At 39.5% G+C, this 23,417-nt stretch overlaps 1 protein-coding gene and 2 non-coding genes across 3 annotated transcripts; 2 read left to right on the top strand and 1 right to left on the bottom strand.

Moving 5' to 3' along the window:
* Nucleotides 1–1,796: 1,796 nt before the first annotated feature.
* Nucleotides 1,797–1,903, top strand: LOC148880132 (small nucleolar RNA R71). The gene has a single exon (XR_016106205.1). It is a non-coding gene; the product is annotated as a small nucleolar RNA R71 (small nucleolar RNA).
* A 3,249-nt stretch (nucleotides 1,904–5,152) lies between these two features.
* On the top strand, nucleotides 5,153–5,258 carry LOC148880131 (small nucleolar RNA R71). The gene has a single exon (XR_016106235.1). It is a non-coding gene; the product is annotated as a small nucleolar RNA R71 (small nucleolar RNA).
* Nucleotides 5,259–12,656: 7,398 nt separating this feature from the next.
* On the bottom strand, nucleotides 12,657–20,295 carry LOC148880130 (uncharacterized). The gene is made up of 4 exons (XM_088961966.1): nucleotides 20,034–20,295; nucleotides 19,747–19,904; nucleotides 13,724–13,839; nucleotides 12,657–13,548 (listed from the first exon to the last, which is right to left on the bottom strand). The coding sequence occupies exons 2-4, from the start codon at nucleotides 19,852–19,854 to the stop codon at nucleotides 13,035–13,037; spliced, it is 738 nt and encodes a 245-aa protein (XP_088818092.1). The 5' UTR covers nucleotides 19,855–19,904; nucleotides 20,034–20,295; the 3' UTR covers nucleotides 12,657–13,034.
* Between the last annotated feature and the right edge of the window lie 3,122 nt (nucleotides 20,296–23,417).

The raw sequence follows: 23,417 nt of genomic DNA, 5'->3' as shown, positions 1-23,417 counted from the left end.
AAGGAAAGCATACTCTAAATGGGATGGTAATTGCTTCAGTTCAAGGGTGGGGGGTTCTTGGGGTGATGGCTTACCTGATGGTCCAGGCAATTTGCCTAAGTTCTCTAATTTAAGAAACCCCTTTCCCTTGAATTGAGCCTTATCATTCAGGTATGCTATCATGAGGTTTATTTCTTCATTTTCTCCTTCTTCAAGTTCTCCCTGTTGGAGGCAGAGTTCAAGAGGATCAGTTATTCTACTTACCTGGAAGCATTCATCAATTGTCAATTCAATGGCATCAATCATAAAACAAGAATTATCACTAGAGGGTGCATGTTTCATAGCATCAGACATTTTAAAAATTATCTCCTCATCTTGTATCCTAAGGCTGAGTTGTCCTTGTTGGACATCAATCATTGCTTTCCCGGTAGCCATGAAAGGTCTTCCTAGGATAAGCGGGACCTCCACATCTTCTTGCATGTCTAACACAATGAAATCAACTGGGAAAATGAATTTGTCAACTTTAACTAATACATCTTCTATGATCCCCCTAGGATGTCTAATGGATCTATCAGCCAATTGTAATGCCTCTCTAGTGGGTTGGGGTTCATTCAACCCCAATTTCTTGAAGATAGAATATGGCATTAAATTGATGCTAGCTCCCAGGTCACATAAAGCTTTTTCAATTTTTAAACTACCAATGGTACAAGGAATAGTGAAACTCCCTGGATCTTTGAGTTTCTGAGGCAGTTTGTTCAGAAGGATAGCAGAACATTCCTCATTTAAAGCAACTGTAGCCACATCTCCCAATTTCCTTTTGTTTGCCAATAATTCCTTCAAAAACCTTGCATAGTGTGGCATCTGGGCTAAAGCATCAGCAAAAGGAATATTAATATGTAAACTTTTAAATATTTCAAGAAACTTACCAAATTCCTTTTCCAATTTTTGTTGCTTCAGCCTGTTAGGGAATGGAACTTGTGGCAGCTGGTGCATCCCTTGTTGTGCTTCTGGTTGTTCCGTCTTCTGTTGTCCGGTCCCAAGGCTTGTTTCTGCCTTGGGTTCATCCCAATTCTTCTTTTCTACCTCGGGCAACTCTTTTCCATTCCTTAAGGTAATAGCTTGCACCTGCTCTCGTGGATTCACTTCAGTGTTGCTTGGAAGAGTTCCCGACAGTCTGAAAGAGATTAATTGTGCCAATTGCCCCTTGGTTTTCCAGGTTTTTGATTGAAGCTTCCTAGTTCTAGAACCTGGTTTCTGCACCTGCTATAAATTTTGTCATCAGTTCCTCCAAATTGGACTTTGGTTCAGGCTGATGATAAATCTGGTGGAACGGCTTGGAAGTATGCTGATTTGGCCAGGACTGGTTTGAATGTCCCCTCCATCCTGGATGAAAAGTATGGTGACTCTGATAACCCTGCTGTCTTGACGAATTGCTGACATAGTCAACTTGTTCAGTACATGGCCTGAACTGATTGCCAACTTGGCATTTAGTACTGATGTGGCCTCCCCCACACAATTCACAATTAAGAGGCTGCACATGCATGGTAGCTATCTGCATTTCATCTATTTTCTTACTGAGTGCTCCTATTTGTGCAGATAGTGTTGTATAATTATCAACATTATGCAAGCCATGCTACTTCCTAGTTTGAGTTCTTTCAGAATGCCATTGATAGTTGTTGGCTGCCATTTCCTCAATAAGTGCATGGGCAACCTCAGGAGTTGTATTATTTATGGACCCTCCGGCTGCAGCATCTAATATGGTCTTATTTGAGTCAGTAAGACCATTATAGAAAGTCTGCACTTGCAGCCAAATGGGGAGGCCATGGTGAGGAACTCTCCTTAACAGCTCCTTGTATCGTTCCCATGACTCGTATAAAGATTCCCCCTCTTGCTGAAAAAAAGTAGTGATGTCATTCCTCATTTTAGCAGTTTTAGAAGGGGGAAAATATTTAGAGAGAAAACGGCTGGCCATTTCATCCCACGTAGCTATTGATCCTGTCAGTAATGAATTCAGCCATGCTTTGGCTTTATCCTTCAAAGAAAATGGGAATAACCTCAACCTAATGGCGTCATCACTTACCCCATTGTGTTTGAAGGTGTCACAAATTTCTAAAAAGTTAGAAATGTGTGCATTGGGATCTTCGTGGGCCAATCCACAGAATTGCACCATGTTTTGAATCATTTGTATGATTGTAGGTTTGATCTCAAAGTTGTTAGCAGCAATATTGGGCCTGATAATGCTGGAGGCAGCTCCAGTGAGAGTGGGTTTGGCATAGTCCATCATAGTCCTCTGCTTAGCCATTTCTTGAGCCTCTTGAGCTTCTTGAGCTTCTTGCTGGACTTGTTTGGCTGCTCTTAGTCGGACACAGAGAGTTCTTTCAATCTCCGGGTTGTAGAGGATTTCCTCCAGCTCGACTCTGCTTGTCAGAAACTGCGAAAGTCAATGCAATAAACAAGCCAATATTCACAAAATAACTAACCTTATTACAACTGAAAATGTATAGTGAAGTATTGGAATATACAAACCTACATCCTAAAACAAATAAATACAGCTAACTAAAAGTAGATCAACATCTTATTCAAGGTTCCTTTATCTATATCCATCGATTGCAACATCTGAATTCAGATCCAATTTAGTTGAGTTCAGATCTACAAGTCTTTGGTATTGTTAGTCCAGAGAAAATTAACAAATAATAATTCAGATCTGAGTTGTATATCTCATACACACTCATTGGTATACACTACAATATACATCCATTAAGGTTGGAATCAAATCTGTGATGCTTTAGGGTTGATATCAGATCTGATCTGAAAAATATATTAAAAGGACCTGAAATAAACTAAAACCAGTCCTGAGTTAGGCTTGGTTTAAGGATTTTAAGCTCTACAATTGAAGTCCAAACCTGTATAGATGATGCATATCAAACACTTGCTAAGACCTGAAAATCGGGTCTGCAATGTTTGGTATTGCAAGCTATTCGGTCCACACAACTTTTGTAGAAATCAGAAATCAGGTCTGCATTATGGGCATTGCTACTGCTGCAAATTAGCAGGTTGTAGAACAGATCCGAGTTCAAGTTCAGTTCATTCTCAAAAGAGATCAAAGCTGGTCATCATAAATTTTTTTTTTCTTTTTTTTTTTTAATTTTGCAAAGAGCACCCAAGAATGTGTGGGTGTTTGAAAGCACAAACCTGACCTGAAATCAGGTCTGCTAACTGTTGTACTATAGCAGCCCTGCTACAGATCTGAATGCTAATAGAAATACTTGGAAAGTGCTAATTTTTTATTAAATATCTGAGGCATCACAATTATTCAATCCAAACATACACCTCCTTAGCTAATGTAGCTCAGTTAAAAGTGGATTAAAGCAAATGTTCAGTTCACCCAAAATCCAAAATGTGCTCTGTATCAGTTCAGTCCTCAACTACAATTCAGATCTGTATCAGTTCAGATCTGAATTTTCTTTCCCATTCTTTGCTATCCAATTACCTTTGGGGTATGTCGGATGTATCATAGGGTGAATTGGGGTGATGATGGCACCCAATTCACCTTAAACTTGTATCAGTTCAGGTCTGAGTTCATCTGAACTCATATCTGAACTGAGCAGTTCTGCAATAGCAGAATTCAGGTCTGAACTCAAGTCTAAGTTCGGATCTGAATTCTCAATTGCCTTACCTTCAGTTATTGCTACCAAATTGTTTTGGGGGAATAGTAGAAGTGCCCTAGGGTGAATTGGGGTGGTGATGACACCCAATTCCCCTCAAAATTGCATCAGTTCAGGTCTGAGTTCAGAGGAACTCAGATCTAAATTGTTGCAGATCTGCAATAGCAGAACTCAGATCTGAGTTCTAATCCGAATTCTCAATTGCTCCTCTTGTTGTTCAAAAGATCTCCTTTTTTTTCATTTTATATATTTTTTTCTTTTTGTAATGGAAAAAGAAATAAAAGGCTGAAACACAAGCAATTCTTTTTGGCTGAGTGCTGCAGATCTGAATTCTGCTGATCTGAGTGCCGAATGCAACTCAAATCTGCAAAACTCATGTTTTTGTGATTTTTTTTATTTTTTATTTTGAAGGGAACAACACCAAGATTGAAAAGAAATCAAATATACCTTTATTAAAATGAAACTGAAACCAGAAAAAAAAAAGTAATCTACTTAAGAAAGAAGAAACATAACTACAGTAGTACAACAATTGCATTCAAAGCTAAAATGTAAAATTAAGCAAATTAAACCAACTATGAATGCAATGCTGAATGAGACCAGATTAAGAATGCTCAATGTTTCCTAATATTGCTTCTATAAATCCCCGGCAACGGCGCCAAAAACTTGATGTGTGGCTCATTGTGACACTAGCAAATGCACTAGCCGTTCAAGTAATAAAGTAGTGAGTGAAGTATCATTCCCACGAGGATTTAGGAAACAAGTATCAATACTAAATTGAGTACTTATTATCTGATTAACAAATAAATCAAAACTTTAATGAAAGCTAAAAATCCTAAATTAAAATCTATCTAAATCATTGGTCTACTTGCCTTCAAATCAGGTTGGAAGAGTAAACAGTAAATTTCAATCTCAGAATTCAGCAATCTATCAATTTGGATCATTCGAATAAATCATAATTGAGCCTTGGTTTGGTGAAACCCCAAGGTCATGATGATGAGACCAAAAGAAACCCTATTTTAATCCTCTAATATTCACTCTTTTATATTTATTTATCACTTAAATGAACTCATTACTCTTGTCTTTCGATCTAGGGCAATAAAGAAGGCAATTGGAAGAAAACAGGACAAATCGGGTGATTTTGCATAGTTTCGGCGACAGTCAGTCATCTAGGCCTAACTCTCAATTCCGGACACCGAATTGGACAATTCAATAAGCATTAGAAAGATGAAAGGAAGGCCCACAACTCTTGTCTTTCTAGAGTGCTCCCTCCTTCTCTTCAAGAAACTTCTAAGAGTTGCCGCCCCTAACTCCCTTGCTCTCATGGCTGGGCTGGGCTGAACTTGATAAATTTTGGGCTTTCTTTTCTTGCTTTTGCCTTCTTTTTCTTGATTTGGCTGCCCTTGAAATCTTTCTTGCAATCAAGCTAAAATAGGGCAAAATCTAATTAAACCGGCATAAAATTTCATGCAAAAACCTCATAAAATATAGATAAATTGTAGGTTCATCAAATACCGTGATGAGGACACTTTCTTTCCAAGTCTTTGAACCTTTCCATGCTTCATAGAGAGTGTCTCCATCAAATTGAGTGAAACTGGTGATGTCATGCCTCAATTTAGCAGTTTTTCCTGGTGGAAAGTATTTTGCTAGAAATGCCTTTGTCAACTGATCCCATGTAGTAATTGATCCCGAAGCTCAAGAGATTAACCATATTTTGGCTTTGTCTCTAAGAGAAAAAGGGAAAAGCCTAAGTCTAATGGCATCATCAGAAACACCATTCATTTTGAAGGTATCACAGATCTCCAAGAAATTTGCCAAATGAGCATTGGCGTCTTCCATAACTCCTCCCCCGAACTGAGACTGTTGAACCATCTGAATGATTGCTGGATTGATCTCAAAATTATTAGCTGCAACCGTTGGCCTTTCAATGCTAGGCTGAATGGTTGAAGTTGGTATGGCAAATTTGTGCAAGGATCTGTTAGCATCGTTTGTCATCTCTTCTTCTTTTCTTACTCCCTTAAAAGCTTCTTGATTAATTTGTGTTCATCCTTCCTGACTTTCCAGCTCCCTAGCCCTGTCTTCTTTCTCCTTTCTAAGCCTCTCCTTTTTGGCTTTAGTTAAATCTTTGCACCTACGGTCAATTTCAAGATCTAGATCTTCTAATCAGGCATTTGGATCGCTTCGCATAAACACCTAAAAGGTTGTGCAGTGAGCAAAACAAAAGGACAGATTTTTTTTTAAGAATAAGAGGTCTAAAGTAATATAGTGTATCAAATTTTATTTGATATTGACAGTATTGCCTTCCCCGGCAATGGCGAAAAAAACTTGTTGTACGATTTCTGCAAGTATACAGATCGTGGGCAAGTAATAGTGTGTGAATAGAGTGTCGATCCCACAGGGAAGGTGTTGTCAAGTACCAAATTTTAAGATTTCTCTATTATTTAGAAATTAGAAATTCAATTCTCAAGCCAAATTAAAGAAATGATAATGCAAGTAAATAGGTTTAATTCAGAATATTATAAAAAGCCTAGGATTCGGGTTTCATCAAATGATTGCCTATGACATACTTATGTTTTCTTAGATTAGTTTATTGTTGTAGAAATTTATGATCAAATTTCCCCAAATTATATGAAGTTCTCTCTCAAGATACAACACATGTGTTTATGTTATATATGCGTGTCTACTCTCGTGATCACGGGCAATGATCACAAACCCATTAAGATCAATGGAAATCAGTTTAACAATCACAAAGGAGTGTTCTTATCTCTAAGCAACACATACCCTAGGTCAATTATCTCAATGAACTAGTATTATGCTTCCACCAGCCCGTGGGGGATTGACATCCTTGGACCATTTCCTCCAGCGATATGACAGAGGAAATTCTTAGTGGTAGTAGTGGATTAATTTACAAAGTGGGTAGAAGCGGAACCCCTAGCAACAATCACAGCTCAAACCATGTAGAACTTCTTTTGGAAGAACATAGTATGCCGCTTCGGACTGCCTCGAGTTCTCATTTCTAACAATGGTAAGCAATTCGAAGATATCAAGTTCCAGAACTGGTGTGCTAAGATGGGGATACAGCAGAACTTCACTTCAGTAGCACACCCCCAAGCAAATGGGCAAACTGAAGTCACGAACAGAGCCATACTCCACGGACTGAAAGCCCGCTTATCTTGAGCTAAGAGGCTATGGATAGAAGAGCTGCCCAGCGTACTATGGGCTTACTGAACTACCGTCAAGACTGCCATAGGAGAAACCCCCTTCAACCTCACCTATGGCATAGAAGCGGTAATCCCAATCGAGATTGAGGTACCTACACTACGCCTAGAAGCCTATGACGATGAAGGAAACAATGACGAGCTCCGCACCAACCTCGACCTAGTAGAAGAAGTACGGGATCTCGTGTACATCCAGACCGCAGCCTACCAGCAAAGAGTTGCCTGGTATTATAACACCCGAGTCAAGAAGCGACACTTCCATGTAGGGGACTTGGTCCTCTAGAAAGTTATGGCATTTGAGCCCGGCATAGGTAAGCTCGGACCAAACTAGGAAGGTCCCTACCGAGTGAAGCGGATACTCGGGGAAGGTACATACAAGCTCGAAACTCTAAAAGAAAAGCGAGTACCTCAGGCATGGAACATCAACAACCTAAGGCGATACTACCTATGATTACAAATTGAAAAGGCACCAGCCTCATAAATAAGTAAGCAAGCTCTAACTCTTAGTTTGTGATTTCTAGCTCATAGTCTACTATGGGAGTACTAACTTAGCCATCGGAGTGACCTCACCGAGTTAGCACCCCGGGTCCTCTAACATTTAGTTCCTTACAGGTCTCCAAGGAGCAACTAAGTTCAAGAGCGGACTACGGGTCCCTCCTAAAGCCTAAGGGCCATAAGAAGACCTAGTTGTCACTTCAGCGTGGGCGAAGTTCAGGAGCAGACTACGGGTCCCTCCCAAAACCTAAGGGCCACAAGAAAACCTAGTTTCCACTTCGGCATGGGCAAAGTTCAGGAGTGGACTATGGGTCCCTCCCAAAGCCTAAGGGCCACAAGAAGACCCAGCTGCCACTTTGGCGTGGGCGAAGTTCAGGAGCGGACTACGGGTCCCTCCCAAAGCCTAAGGGCCACAAGAAGACCCAATTGCCACTTCATCATGGGAAAAAGTTCAGGAGCGGACTACGGGTCCCTCCCAAAGCCTAAGGGCCACAAGAAGACCCAATTGCCACTTCGTCATGGGAAAAAGTTCAGGAGCGGACTACGGGTCCCTCCCAAAGCCTAAGGGCCACAAGAAGACCCAGTTGCCACTTTGGCATGGGCAAAGTTCAAGAGCGGACTACTAGTCCCTCCCAAAGCCTAAGGGCCAAAAATGTCAAACTAACAAGGACCTAGGCACTACATAAGACCTGGTAACCTCGCTAGTATAAGCAAGCTACTTCTAACACCTAAGGTAAAGACAGCTTGGGTATAGACCGTACGATGTCTATTCCACCCCGGTTACCCTTACTCGTTACCGAGCTCGGTAACTCAATAGTTTGGGGTAACCTGCGTAGTCCGGAGTAACACAGTTTATACTTTCGGTTGTCCTTACTCATTGCCAGCTCAGTAGCTCGACAGTTCAGGTAACCTATACATTAAATTGCCCATCTCGGAGCTCACTCACACTTAGAATTATCTTGCACTCAGGATTACTCAGAAAACTGCATATTTCATTAACAAAAAAAAAAGTTTAAGTACAAGAATTTTACTAAAACCCAAGCTCAACGGCCCGGGAGAGTACATCCACAGTTCAAAAGAAAAAAGAGAAACAAGAAGCCATCACGCAGAGGGGTCCACCACTTCGACCTCGGTGTCGCTCTCCTCCCCTGAGGAGTCGGGCTCCTCATCCGCTGCCTTGGCTAACCCAAAGTCTAGGCCTGTCATCATAATCCCACCAAGGTCGAGATCGGGGAACTTTTGCCAAATCAGGTACTGGCACAACTTGAACCCAGAGCGATAGGAGCTCGACCCGTATTCGACCTGTAGGGTCTCAAACTCTGAAGACTCTTTGAAGCTCTCAACGGCCTTCTTCCTTTCATCTGCAATGATGGTCTCAAAGATCTCGGTGCACTCCCTGACCGTGGCCTCGTGGTTCACGACCTCTCGTTGAAGCCGCTCCTTCTCCTCTGTCAGTGCGGAGATCTACCCTTCCTAGGACAAGATCATATGCTTTTGGGCCTCAGCCCCCTTCTTGGCTCTAAGTATCTCGCCCCTAGTCAGGTTCAGCTCGCGGTGGAGCTTCTGCACTTCCGCCCTAGCCTCACGAGCTTCCCTTATGCGGATCGCTATTTTACAAGCCAGCGCGTGACCAGTAGTGTTAGTCTACCAAAAGAAAACTAAGGTCAGTAAAAAAAAAAAAGAAGAGAGAGAGAGAGATGAAGTGAAGTACTTACCACCATACAGTGGCTGCCAACTAGTCCCAAAAGACAACCCGAAGACATCTCTGCCCACTTCGCGATCTCGTCAAGAAAGATGGAACCCTAACTCTTGTGCATGGCTTGAACATGGTCCATGATGCTCTCTTTCACGCTCAGGAAATAACCCTCTGGTGCATCCGCCCCCACGGGTGCGGACGAATTCTCGGGCTCCTGGGGGTGAGCTCCCTTGTGATGGACCTCGTCCGCCTCGGGAGCAGTAGGTCGGGCCTCTTCCAGGGGAGGCACAATGGAGATCAGCTCCACGACCAAGACTTCAGGAGAGGAACCAGTCTCCTGGCACGGCCTCTTCGCGGCCTTCTTCTTCCCCTTCTGTGAGCTCCTCAAAAGACTTTCGACATTGACCGGCATGGTAGCTGCAAAAATGAAAAATAAGATTAGCCATGAACTAATCAGAATTTTAAGAAAGCAAAAAACCCAAGTTGACCTAACAAGACTCAAACCGGCCTGCGGGAGCTTGTCTTCTACAAGGTAGTCCGCGTAGAGGAAGCCGACCTCCGCCCGAGACTTGAGCGTCTCCCTTGTCTTCAGGTCCAGTCTAACACTAGAATCCTGAATCACCGGCCTCCAGTGGGTTGGGAAGGGCCACCCCTCAGGGTTACAAACTACGAAGTAATCCCGTTTCTAGGCCGGGATCTTGTTGGGGAGTCCAAGCATATAGCTCAGGCGAGGGGATAGGTAATAAGTTCTCCTATGCTCGGGAAGAGCCCAAGAAGAGTTTTTCTTAATGGACAAAATAGAAGAAAAAATCTCAAGATCGAGGGGAAGATAGTACTCATAAAAAAGGGAGATGGTCCCTACTACGTTGCGGATAGAGTTCGGGTGTAACTGGTCTATGGCGATATCAAAGGACTTCAGAACCTCTACAATTAAAGGGTGTAAGGGAAGACGAAGACCAGCCACGAGCTGCTTTTCGAAAATCACGATCTCATTGTGATCATGTTCCCAAGGGAAGTTACTTGAGGGGAGACTGTAGGAGAACTCCCTCGGGAGGTTGTATCAGAAAACTAAGGCCTGAAGCCGGTCCAAAGTCATTGTTGAAGGGAAAAAGTTGTTCGGCACCCGACCTTGGTGAGAAGTGGATGCCAGACTACCCAAGGCCTCTCGTGCCTCCTGAGGTGCCTGTACATCGAGAAGGCCACGGACTGCCTCTATGCCCGGAGTAGCCTCGTCTTGGCTACCGACCTGGGCCGAAGTACCCTCCTCGGCCTCATCAGGAAGACTATCGAAACTAGAAGAAGACACGGAGCTGAACAAAACTGAAAAGAAAATCGAAAGAAGACTCACCAAAGAGAGACGACCGGATTAGAGGGAAGTGGTGAGCTAGAAAACCCGAGCTAAAGAAGCTAAGCGCGACCTCAGATCGAAGACTAGTAAGCTTGTGGCGAAGGAAATGAGTCTCGGGTCTCCCTATTTATAGCCACTATATCAAAGAAGTAACGGTCGAGATCAAAGCAATCCGAGGCTCCTAAGAAAACCGGTTGCACGGCCCTCGAGATCGAAATTAGTTTAGCGCATTTTTTTGGCATCCACAGAGTCTATAGATAGCTTGAAGTCCGTGCATTAACCACATGTGACACATCTGATAGAGCACCTAGACTTTGAGCCAAATCTACTTGGTGTATCATGAACTCCCCGAACCAAGTCAAGACCCCTAGCTCGAGGAGTGGGGGACAATTGATGAAGGAGAATTTGGTCCGACCTCATGACAGGGAGACACGTGGACATGACTTAGCGTGAGCGATAAGTCGACGTAATCAGATCGACACGTGGACATGACTCAACACGGGTGACAGCTCAGCATAAATCAGCTCGCTACAAAACGAGCTGGGGTATGCCAAGTACCCCAAACTAAAGTCACTTCGGGACTAAGATTGTCCTGGTACCAGATCGCGACCAGGCTAACGGAACCAAGTTCATTACAAATCTAGCCCGGACAGATGAATCACCTCGGTCCAAGGGCACTTCGGCATTCATGTCAGGGGCGGACCAGAGCATGAGCTCGAGAAGCTCGATACCAATTAGCTCGCCATCAAGCAGCCTGGTATCCTACAAGCAGCTTGCCTAACATTCAGACATCCACATGGCAACCTTGAGGAACATACCTCCGTACCCTGTATCCCGCAGGACCGTACTTATAACGGTAACATTAGTTCACCAACTCCCCGTTCTGACGGGAAGTGATAGTATTACCGTTTAATGGTGTTTTATCCACCTAACGCGCAACAGGTCCCATCCCAACCGAGATTCAGTGACCGTTCCACCAACCCACCTAGGCCACAGTATAAAAAGACTCCCCCCCCCCCAGGGGCAAAGGTACGTTCTATTATTATTGTTGTATGTATAATCTTACACTCTCTAAGAAGCTCTTCCACTGTTATCATCTTTAAGCTCTCTACTATCACTATGCTCTAACTTAGCCATCAGAGTATCCTCTCCGAGTAAGCCACCCCGAGATCTCTGACTCATCTCTTTCAAGAACCTAGTTCTCATCGTTGCTAGTAGCCAGGTCATATCCAACAGGGAGTAGCCGGATTACACCACATCACATGGTTTTCTTTTATCACTCGAGCCCAAAAGCCATTTACAAATGTGAATAGTCTCCACACTTGATTTTCTTCTTCAAGTGAAAGAGGATGTTTCCTTCACACATGGTTTTCTTTGATCACACAAGCCCAAAAGCCATTCACAGAGGTGAAAAGTCCTCACACTTGTTTGGTAAATAGTGCCTCGTTGAATTCCCCTGTTTTTCTAAATCCTAAACACCCATCTCTTTTGGGCTTGCAAGCTTTTCCCATGCTATTGTGCGCATGGATGATTTTGGGTCCGTTTGGTTCGTAATTGGAATCGGAATGGTCTATTCCCATAGTCTATTTGGTCCAGACAAAAATGGGAATGAATATTAGAATCAACAGGAATGGGATTTAATTCCCAAAGAAGAGGGAGGGAATGGCCACTCCCTCAAATGGGGGAATGCCATCCATTCCAATTCCACCCAAACAAACAGTTGAAATCAGAATAGTCCATTTCAATTCTGATTCTAGATCCCTATTTGGTAAAAAAGAGGAGTGAACCCATCAGGTCCAAAAGCAGAATGAGCTCTCGTAGAATTAACTACCTCTTCAATCTCTCATCCAGGGGAGGAATTATTAAATCAGCTGCTTCAAACTACTCTGTTAATTTGGCTTGTATCAGCTGTAGGATTTCAATTTCATCTTCTATCCTCTCCACTAGTTTGAATGCTACGGTTTTTAAAAGCATTTGCAACATCTTCTAAACTCATATTTACCAAATAATTTGTATTTCTACCACCCTCTTTTCCCTAGATTATAATCTCCATAGCACAGCCATTTTTCATACCCCCTTAATTCTATTCTTTCATTATTTCTACTTGATACCCATTCACGTCTTCTACATCTAACAAAGATTTCTAAACTAGAGGATGACACCACTCATCGTGTTAAATATTGGTTTCAAACTCCCAATAGATAATGGCTTCGGAGGTTTATAATGTTAATTAGTTGATGTATGGGAGGATTCGCATCTTTGTGGTGGTAACATCATCTTTATAACTAAACCCTTCAAGTCTGCCACACTTGGGTAAAAGCCAGATATTATAAGTGTATTAACAAGTTATCACACGGAACATGGCCTCACCTAAACTTCTCCCTCCTTAAGGGTTTTTTTTTTTTTTTTCTACGGGCTTGCAGCTGTAATACGTCTTGGAACCAAGGGCTAGCATCCACAAAATGATGGTAGCAATTCTTTGCTTGAACCACCACCAAAGGACCATAATCTACTAGTCTGATGGATGATAGAATATTATTATCCAGCCTGCTTAGCACATGATAGTGTGGTGTGGTAGAACCCACGCACAACCCATGGTTGCATCATCATCCAGAGGAGGATTGGACAGCAGCTCATCAACCGAAACCAGGGGGTACATCAGGGTCCTCATCACTGCCATCACATGGGTGGTGATCATGATCAACATATGCAGCAAAGCCAGGTGGGATACTTGGACCACTGTCATTCAGTTCTGATGCATCATCGTGTGGATGATGAGGTTCTTCCATTTTTCCCTCCTCGTGTCCTTGCTCATGACCCATGGGCTTTGGTGACTGATCTTGGCATTCATTCCAGCGATTGTTGCCTTGATGACTGCATAGAGAGAAACCTGGTGGTTCTTCTGGTTCAATATCAGATGACGTAACTTCTCTTTCAGAGGAAGGGATTGCAGGAGAACCATTACTACTTGCAGCTTCCTTCTTAACTGTGCTTGGATTTTTAGGGGAGGATACTTCAGTAACTTCCTTCTTTGGGTTCACTAGCTTATTATACACAGATTGTACTGTATCAGTGATTTCATTTTTCATGCCGTCACTTGATCTGATTACTTCCCAAAGTCTATCAGAAATCTGGCCCATAACTTTTTCCCTGTAGATGCCAAGAACTATAGTTAGTTACATGGCAACCTCTCGCAAATGAAACAATGTAAGTTACAGGTTCCATCTGTGGCATTTTTTCCAAGACACTCACAAAGGTTGAAATGCCTCGTAAGAAAAAAGATAGTAAATAATTAAAAGCAGACTCTAGAACATCCACAACTTACCCTATCTCTTCGTGAATGGCATCAGAGAGTTGTCTAGGTTTCAAGTTCTCAGCTCCTGGACGATTAAGTGCTGCTGACTGCTTCACCATTGAGACAAGACTGTTACGCAAGTCTTCCTGCAGCAGAATCCCTTGCTTAGTAATTAACAACAAAAACTCATTAACTAGATAGCATGCACATTTTTTTAAAAGGAAAGAAATACTGTTTTTCTGTATATAGCAAGTGAATACAAGGCATATATATATATATATATATATATATATATATATATATATATATATATATATATATATATATATATATATATTCATAAATTAGCGTCAAAATGTCCAAAAAGAAGTATTTGTCAAAATCAAAATGAGTTGTTTGGTATTCTTTTGAATAACACATCAGCTGATAGCCAAGAGCTAAGAGCACCATATATCCTAGGGTAGTTTCCTAGGTTCCATAACCATCTTTCCTTAATAATTATTCATAATTTTCATAAGAGAAGTATAAATTTCATGTTTAAGTCTGAAAAATCAACATTTTATGAGAAGAAAAAAAACAAAGGAAAGAAAATTCAAAAAATATAGGGGCTGAACCCCTACTTTTGTTATAGGAAAGAAGAAAAGAAAAAGTGGAAGAAGGATAAGATGTGGAAGAAGAAAATGTGTTGATTAGACAAAATTTCAAGTTCTTCCCTTGCATATTGGTTCAGGTTTTGAAATTTTAAGGGTTCAATCAAGGATCAAAATTTCAATACGATACACCCCGTATCAGGTGTATTGTATTGTATCTTTGGGGTCCTGATACCTGTTTACAGGTGTTTTCGGGGACCCTTTTTTTCAATATATATATATATATATAAAATAGGGGGAGTATCGTTATAAGTACCGATACACCTCTGCCAATACACAGACATGTATCGATACTTTGAACCATGGGTTCAACACAGCAGTTAGCGATGTTTGTGTTGACTAAACCCTAACAAAATAAGAAAATAATAAAAAGAAATTAGTATATAAACACATAAAATGAATATTCTAGTTTAATAATATCTATTTTATAATTGTAATGTCAAAAAATTAAAAGTATAAAAGTATTTTATAACCCAATGCACAAAACTGCTTGGCAACTGGGCGAGGCAAGCCTCCAAGGGCACCTGGTCACCTAGGTGTTGCCTTGACAACTATGTTCAACAGTATCTAGAAAGCATTCTTTCAAGCCAAATATCATCAACATATGCACATATATGTAAATAAGTACTGGATCTATATGATGCTTATGCCATCTTTGTTATGTTTGCTGTGTTACTTGAGGTATTCCACTGGATTACTTAATAGTTATCCCCATGTTAAGTGCCCTAAATTGGAAGGTCAAATCTTAAGCCAAAATGGGAAGAGAACCATAGTTTTCAAGGCGCCAAGGTGAGGCTAGGCGACAGGGGGGCGCCTTGTCGCCTAGGCGATGGATTCTTTTATGTAGAAAATATAGATCCTATGATAGTTCCCTAGGTACCATAACCATATTTCCTTAATAATTATTCATAATTTTCATAAGAAAAATATAGAGTTCGTGTTAAAGTAAAGAAAACCAACAAATTCAGGAGAAGAAAAAGAAGAAGGAAAAGAAAATTCAAAAAATATAGGGGCTGAACTCTTATTTTTATTATAGGAAAAGAAGAAAAGAAAATGTGTGGTAGTAGTAGTAGTGGTAGTAGTAGTAATGGTAGTAGTAGTAGTAGTAGTAGTAGTAGTAGTAGTAGAAAATGTGTTGATTAGACAAAATTTTAAGTTCTTCCTTACTTATTGGTTCAGGTTTTAAAGTCTTTGGGGGTTCAATACAACATTTAGCAATGTTTATATTGATTAAACCCTAACAAATAAGAAAATAATAAAAAGAAATTAGTATATAAACACACAAAATGAATATTTTAGTTTAGTAGTACCTATTTTATAATTATAATGTCAAAAAATAAAAAATAAAAAATAAAAAAGTATTTTATAATATATAGTACAAAACTGCTTGGCGATTAGGCAAGGCGAGCCTCGAGGGCGCCTTGTCGCCTAGGCATCGCCTTGACAACTATGAAGAGAACACATTTAAAAATATTCTAACATCTTGACCATCTTAAGAATGAGTTAAGAATAAGTGTTTGCACATATCTACATGTAGTAGTATGTCTTATACTACAAGTCCCAAAGCCCAGTTAAAAGGAGGGTTGTGTCAGGTTGGCAGCTGACAAAAAAACTTTAGCCAAACCAGTATGAATACAAGCAACCATCCCAAAAGGTTGGGATTAAAGTTGGGCTGAGTTGAGTTTTATTTGCTTGTTTATGTTCATTTCCTTTTCTTTTGTAGAAACTTGTTTGTGTTCTTTTAGCTTTTCATATACTAATGGTAATAGCCCCATATTAAGAATATATTTTTGATGAATGAATGGTATTTTATTAAATAGAGATAGAAATAGTACAAACATGAAGAACCCTAAGACGAGGCACGAGGTGTTAACTCCCCTTAAAGGTGGTTCCAAACCCAACTCTTTTCAGATTGTAGTTACAAATTAGCCAAAAACAAAGAATCCCTTGAAGCCCCTTGTTTAGCTAAAGAATCTGCCACTCTAAATAATTTAAACCATCAAGAGGAATAACAGCCATGGGAAATGATAGGTCCACACCCCCACTCATTCCTTTCAGCATTGAGGAAACACCGGATGTAACAGAATCTTCACCACTCATGATTTCAGATTCAAAAACAACTCTTAAATGGGGTACACAGCCTTGAAGAAATTCAACACTGAGGGGGAATGAAAAAAATAAATAAATCTTCAGAAACACACCTTTTGTAAAAACACAGGTGTTGTTACAGCACTAACAGGTCATCCCTTGACTTACAAGCTCAACACAAGTGTTGGCACAATGCATACAAGTCATCTCTTGACCTACGCATCAACAAGACTGCTGTTACAGCAAGTACTGGTCACTTTCTAACTTTCAGTTCACCATAAAAGCTGTTGTTGCAGCACACTAAAAGGTCCTCATGACCTACAGTTTCACAGGGATCAGTCGACCCCACAAAAAAGGAAAGAAAGAGGTGCAGATCACCTCACATCCAATCTGCAGACCTAGTACAGGTTCTGCCCTGGCACACGACCAGAAAAAAAGGTAAGGGAGAGAGAAAAGTTACTTCAGTGTGTGAGATCTTCAATCAGCCGAACAGCAGATGAGGGCGGCAGATCTGGAAATCTGGTGCGAAGAAGAAAAAAACTGTTCACTCAACTTCTCCTTTCAGATCTGATAGTCCCGCTCTGATACCATGTTATGCAGGAGAGAATAATGGAAGAAGAGAGAAAAGAGAGAGAGAAGAAGAGAGAAGAGAGAACTGAGAGCAAAAGATCCTGCTGGCGGCGCAACTTTTTAATATATATACTAGGGCGACAGCAACTAAAATAAAAAGGAGTAAAAGTACAATAGTACCCCTGCGGTACTATACCTAGGAAAAATAACAGCTGTTAACAATAACATTTTGAGACACATGCTTCCTTCAAGAGAAAGTTATTCCAAAAAGATCTGCATGCCTTTGTTGAATTGTGAAGACTGACTAACAATTTGCTACTATTCTACTAAACATATATGCCTTGCTTAGAGGTTGTTGAGAAATGCAATATCCATATGTGCAGACATACATGTAATTATATCATGCCCCATCAAGGTGCAACTCTAGCTGGGTTGGATTAGATCTGTCAACCAGTCAATCAGGTTGGGTCCAGATCAGCTTAGACCTAATCTTGAACTAAGAAGAAAACAATTCTGGACCTGCTGTGACCAATTCAGTGTAGTCATTGCCCCGATAACATTCAAGCAATAGTCACAAGCTTGCAAGAATGCTTCCCCTCGTGTGATAACTAGCGGAGGGTGCAAAGCCTTCCGGTACCCATTTTTTCCTAAAATAAAAAACCAAAACTAACATTTTCTGTGGCACAACCCATCTCTCTCTCCCTAATAGGTATAACCACAGAAGTTATTTTTATGCCGGCAGAGTGGTTTCAGAATCCTTTTGAATTGAGGAATTTATCTTAGAACATAAAGAAGCTTCTCATGTTTTGTAAGCTAATTAATAGTGGTGTCCGGAAGAGAGGAGATCAATTAAAGAAGTGAGTGAGAGAGTGGAGGAGAGGAAGTGAAAGGATAGATTTACAACCAATGGATGAAGAGAAACCAGGGCTCATGAAAAGGGCTGCAACGTCTAAACTCTAAAATAATCCTCTGTGTGCTATCATAAGAAATACCCAGAAAAGGAAAAAAAAGAAAAAAAAAGTAAACTTACTTGTTCCTAAATAACATCTGACTACATACAATGAAACAGTAAGATTAGAGTGTTGAGTTTTTTGCATAAAAGCTGGGTTTTAAGAGTTGTTTTCACATTCCATTATATTTGAAAGCTGAATTGCTTGCTTTTGGGAGCCTTCTCTAGTTTTATTTGATGATCTAGTTTCACCCAACTGCAGAAAAGCAAAGCAAATCTAGAAATAGAAGCTTGCTAAATCCCCACCCAAGCTTTTCTGTGTGAGATATGTTAGAAACCACTGCCACCTTCTAGGATAACAACAGGATGTATTAGGAAAGTCCACATCTGATGTACCTTGAGGCTCAATTGCTAAAAAATCTTGTACAAGGTGTGTTACAAGAAGACTGTGAAAGAGAAACATGGAAGGCTTAACATCACCCGCTAGCCATCACATGAGGGGCAGCATTCACATAAGCTTGTGGCTACTTGTTTGAATATTATTGGGAATACTGCAATGACCATAGTGAATTGGTCAGAGAAGATCCGGACTTAAGAAAAAACCCAGACCCAGTTCTGAAGCAGACCTTATAAGTAATAGACATGGAACTGAGTCTAGTATGGATAACATATGGCTCCAATTATAGAGAAACAAAAAGCAATAAGCTTCTTTTCTTAATTTGAAAAGTTACCTGGTCTAATTAAATTTAAACCTTAAAAATAGATTAATGCCTGATGCAGTAAAATGTTCTTCCATGTGTATAAGACACATTATATTGATAAAAAATAATTACTTTTCCAAAGTCAAAAGAATGATCCAGTAGCAATTAGCAAAAATAAAGGGTTTCTAACAAGATTCAAGCTTTTAAACATAAAGATACTGAAGAGAGGTTCAGGATTAGGGTTTTAGAGTTTTAAAATTAGAACAAATATAAAATATGCCCCAGAGTTTTAGTTCTCCTTCTCACTCTTAGCTCTAAATCCCAGCCATTCAATGTACAAACCAAATCCACACTACCAAATTGATAAGCAAGACATGACTTAAAAGACAGAAAGTGGATTGAATGATCATTACATGAAATATCATACTCATTTTTATTTTAAATAGATCTATGTATTAGATTTATGGATGCATACAAATATACCAGATAAGTTATTTGTGTTACATTACATGTTAGTTGTTACAACTATGTGCCATACTAAACTCGGCTCATGCTGTCTCGGGCTGCCCAACTTCAATCCAAGCCCAACCCAGATCTTGAGTTCAGGTTGCCATTTTCTAACCAAATTCTAAGCCCATGTTCAACACAAACCAACGCAACCCAACCCAACCTGTTATGGCATGGATATGGCCGCGGAACTTCGAATATGTTGTCTTCTTTGTTTCAATTCCCAAACACAAGACAGTAAAAAGAAGTGTACTTTGCGAAGAAAGTTTTTTTTTTCGAATATGTCATGGAACACATCACAAACTTCTGTTTATCCATCAAATTTCAAAGTTCGGCCAGTTAAGCCAATTCTTTGGTCAGGCATTTCTACAAACATGTTTTGTAATCTGATCTGATTGAGAAACTTAACGAGGACGTAACGCATAAAATATATTCTGGAATTGGCAGTAGATTAAACATTAGACTGAAAATTTTCAGAACGATAATAAATTGAGTATAGTTTGAAAATTACTGAAATGAATTCCAAAGGAAATGAGTGATAGAAGTTGAAGAATGGATATTGAAGGATAAAGGAGGAAAAGGACTGACGTTTTCCTTCAGCTTACGGATGATCTTGAGGCGGAGCTTGTCGAAATCTCCATCATCTTTGAGCTTCGCTATCACCTCCTCTGCTCTCACCTCGGGTCCGCTTTCCATTCCTTGCCCTTCTTCGAACCGTCCGTCACGCTTTCGCCGTCAGCTTTGCCCTAACAAATAGCCACAGAACAGTTACAAAGACAGAGTTGGGGTCTCCTGCCAACATAACACATTCCAACAGGCAACAACCAATCAGCATGATCTGGGACCCGCCGTGTATGAGATATCAGGAAACGGACCTGAAATTGCTAAACTGTCGTGTGCAGACGCTCCCAAAACAGTCCAAGCTGTTTTCCCACACAGACAAAGTGAACCTGAGATATGTGGTGTCAAATGATACTGAAAGGGTATTAAAATTTAAAATGTAGAAAAGTGGGACCTATGTGAAACTAGCCTTGGAATATCTCCTCATGAAATAAATACAGAAAGTATTAAAATGTTTTCAATGCAAAGCTGTAAAAGCTGTTAGAACTTTGTTAGAATGGGCCTTGCACTGACAAGCCAATCTCAAAATATGTGGCGTTAAATTATATTGGGAGGGTATTGGATTTAGAACATATTTTGTTGGCAAGTGATCCAGATTTAGACAGAATTGAGATCTGCTACCAACATTGTTGAGTTGAATGACAATCGTACGTTGGGAACATCTCCCTATAAATGACAAGGAAATATTCCCAATCTATGGCTGCAGTGGCCTCTTGGGACATTGTTGAGAGCATCTTATTGGTATCAACCCCTATCAGCAGTGGAGAGCCCAGAAAGTTAAAATCTTTTAATCGATCCATCTATGGGGTGAGCATTCAGTTTATTTGGTTAAAAATGGAAGTGAATAAATCAAAATTTTTAAAACTAAATTAAAAAATAAAAACTAAATCTAAACTAAATTATAGAAAACTAAAATAATTAAAACCAAACTTTCTTATTTGGTTTCTTATTATTTTGGTTAAAACCAAATTTTAATAATGTATGTACATAAATAATATAGGGCCTTTTACATAAAAAATGAAGTTTGGTCATTTAACAAAATCAGATACATTTTCAAAAAAAAAAAAAACAATAAGCAAAACAGTGAGGCAGAGAAGTTTTTCTTTCTTTTGGACTAAGATACCCCCAATTAAAATATTAGTCCACACCCATTTTTCTTTCATCTTCTTCCTCTTATTGTCCCCTAATTTCCCCTATTGAGCCAGGATCTTAGGCTTTTAGTAGGTACCCTAATTTCACGATCAAAATCAATGTGAATGGTTAGAACATAAACAAAAAAAATTTAATTTTCACTTAGATTAGGTTAATTTAAGTTACAAAAGTGATCATTAGCACTAAGTAGACCTTTGACATCAGTGCTGTAAGCACCATTTTTTGTTTTTTGTTTGGAAATGGAGTTCTGCACATAGTTTGTTTTTTAAGAAAACAGCATTGGTTTTGTTTGGTACTAATGTTATAGAACCGTTTTCAGCATTGGCCTATATTATCCAACGTCCAAGATCATGCCATATCATTGTACCGCTAGCAGCAATATGTCATTTTCTCAAAAAATATTGAATTTGGCATTGCTCTAAACCACACTTTCCCAATTTCCAAGACGTGGTTTGAAACAACATTTTTTTTGGAAAAACGGTACCAAACAAGAGGACGTTTTTTGAAGCACCACATTCTCTAATGTAGTGCTTGCATGGCATCGTTTTCTCAAAAAATGGCATCAATGCCAAACATCACCTAAAACATTGGTTGCTAGATACCACAGTCAAGCCTATTTCATGTAGATCTCCATTGTCATCATAGACGATGATGAGACAAGAAAATCTCCACATACACATTCTCAACTCCATTTTTGTAGAAATGTAGAGTTTTACGTACATGCAGTTATACTAATAGAAGCAAAACACATTTTAAGGACGTGTTGTTGGAGCAAATAAGCTTATGCTTTGATCTCAAAACTATAGTTTGCATTTAACACTTGAACAGTATTCAAAAAAGAAAACCCCAATTTTATTTATCAAAAGAAAAAACTCTTTTTTCTAATTTCTAAGGTCCCGTTCGCTTTTCGATAAGTTATCCAGGTAAATGCACTTACTTGGGTAAGTGTTTTTTGCAAAAAATTTATCTATGCATTTACCCATGTTCTTTTATTTTTCGGGTAAATAAAATAATGGTCCTTTTAGCCATTAAAATTCCATAATCAAAAGGGGCATTTTTGTCCAATCCAAATTTTAGCAACTTTTGATTTACCACCACCTAGGGGATCAGTATCACTTACCTAGTAAACTAAACTTTTTCTTGTCCCCACATAAACAAGAAAAAATAACATAAATTTCTTGGTCAATAGAACTTTCCTCCCTCTCAAAATCTAAAAAACGAATGCTCCTTAAGTATATATTTCCTGATTTGCTAAGGGGAATCCTTGTTATGTTTTTTTGAAACCTTAATGTGTTTTCTAGAAGTTGCAGAATCCTATTTTGGAGTTGAATCAAGACGTCTAAAATTTGATTCTGGAACTGTAGAACTAGGGATAGGATTTTCCTATGAAAATCATCTAATGTTAAAAGCAGAAAAGAATTTAAACTAGTTGGAGTCTAGAGGATCTCCTCTAGGCGGACTACAGTGAAGAGCAGTCGGATTGGAGTAAAGTGAATGGGGTAGGGTTGGAGTCGCATATTTGTCTCTCAAGTTATGTTTAGCAAAGAGGAGTGAAGGGGATAGGTTTAGATGTTAGATGGAACCCAAAAAGATTGGAGTCACATGTTTGTCTCAGGACTCAGTGTTAAAAGTCAAAACAAACTAGAGACAGCGTTAGGAGGAATAAGAAGATGAATAGTAAGCTCCTCCTCCCTTTTCAATTCGATGAAAAAGGGTAATTTGGTCAAAAAAACTCTTGCTTACCGTTTTGGTAATCTATTTCAAAAAGTATCAGAATTGCTAATTTATGAAACTTTATTAATTTTCTCGTTACATGCCCTAAATAATATAATATATTATACATTATATATCAAAGTTTTAACTGAATTTCTAATTTTAAAAATCGAATCAACCAAAACCAAAATTTTTGGTTTAGTTTTAAAGTTTAAACTAAATTATGCTCACCCCTGGATGGTGCATGTGGGTATTGGCTATGGGACCAATTCGGCCCAAAACCAATGAAGAATAAATATCCGGGGGGTTTTATTTTTTCTTTGTTTTTTTTTTTTTTACTGATCGGGTGGTTTTATTTCAATTGAATTTTCAAAACTAGTATTAGATTAAAATAATACAAAGAAGCAGTGATTTCCAGTATTCTTTCCAATTGGGATTTATTTACTACCATATGAATCAAAAGCTTCCCGGTCTTAACTCTTAAGTCTTAAGTAAGGGCTGGTTTAGTATTATTACCCCCTGCAAAAAAAAAAAAAAAGCAAATAAACAAACAATCAAACATACAAATAAATAAAATTTGGATGTTGTTTTCTATTTTCTTTGCTGAAGGACAGCAAAATAAGCGTCTGTTTGGCATCGTTGTCGTTGTTCTAGAAAACAATGTCACATCAGTACCACATCAGAAAAAATAGTGCTCGAGAAAATGGGACAAAAAAAGTTGTTGTTGCTCCAGAAAACGTCCTACCTGGTAGCAACGATACCAAACAAAAAAA

This window comes from Nelumbo lutea, chromosome 1, assembly GCF_056320005.1.
Source record: "Nelumbo lutea isolate HS-2025 chromosome 1, American lotus-T2T, whole genome shotgun sequence".
Taxonomy (NCBI): domain Eukaryota; kingdom Viridiplantae; phylum Streptophyta; class Magnoliopsida; order Proteales; family Nelumbonaceae; genus Nelumbo; species Nelumbo lutea.
This window is presented reverse-complemented; position numbering and strand designations above follow the sequence as displayed.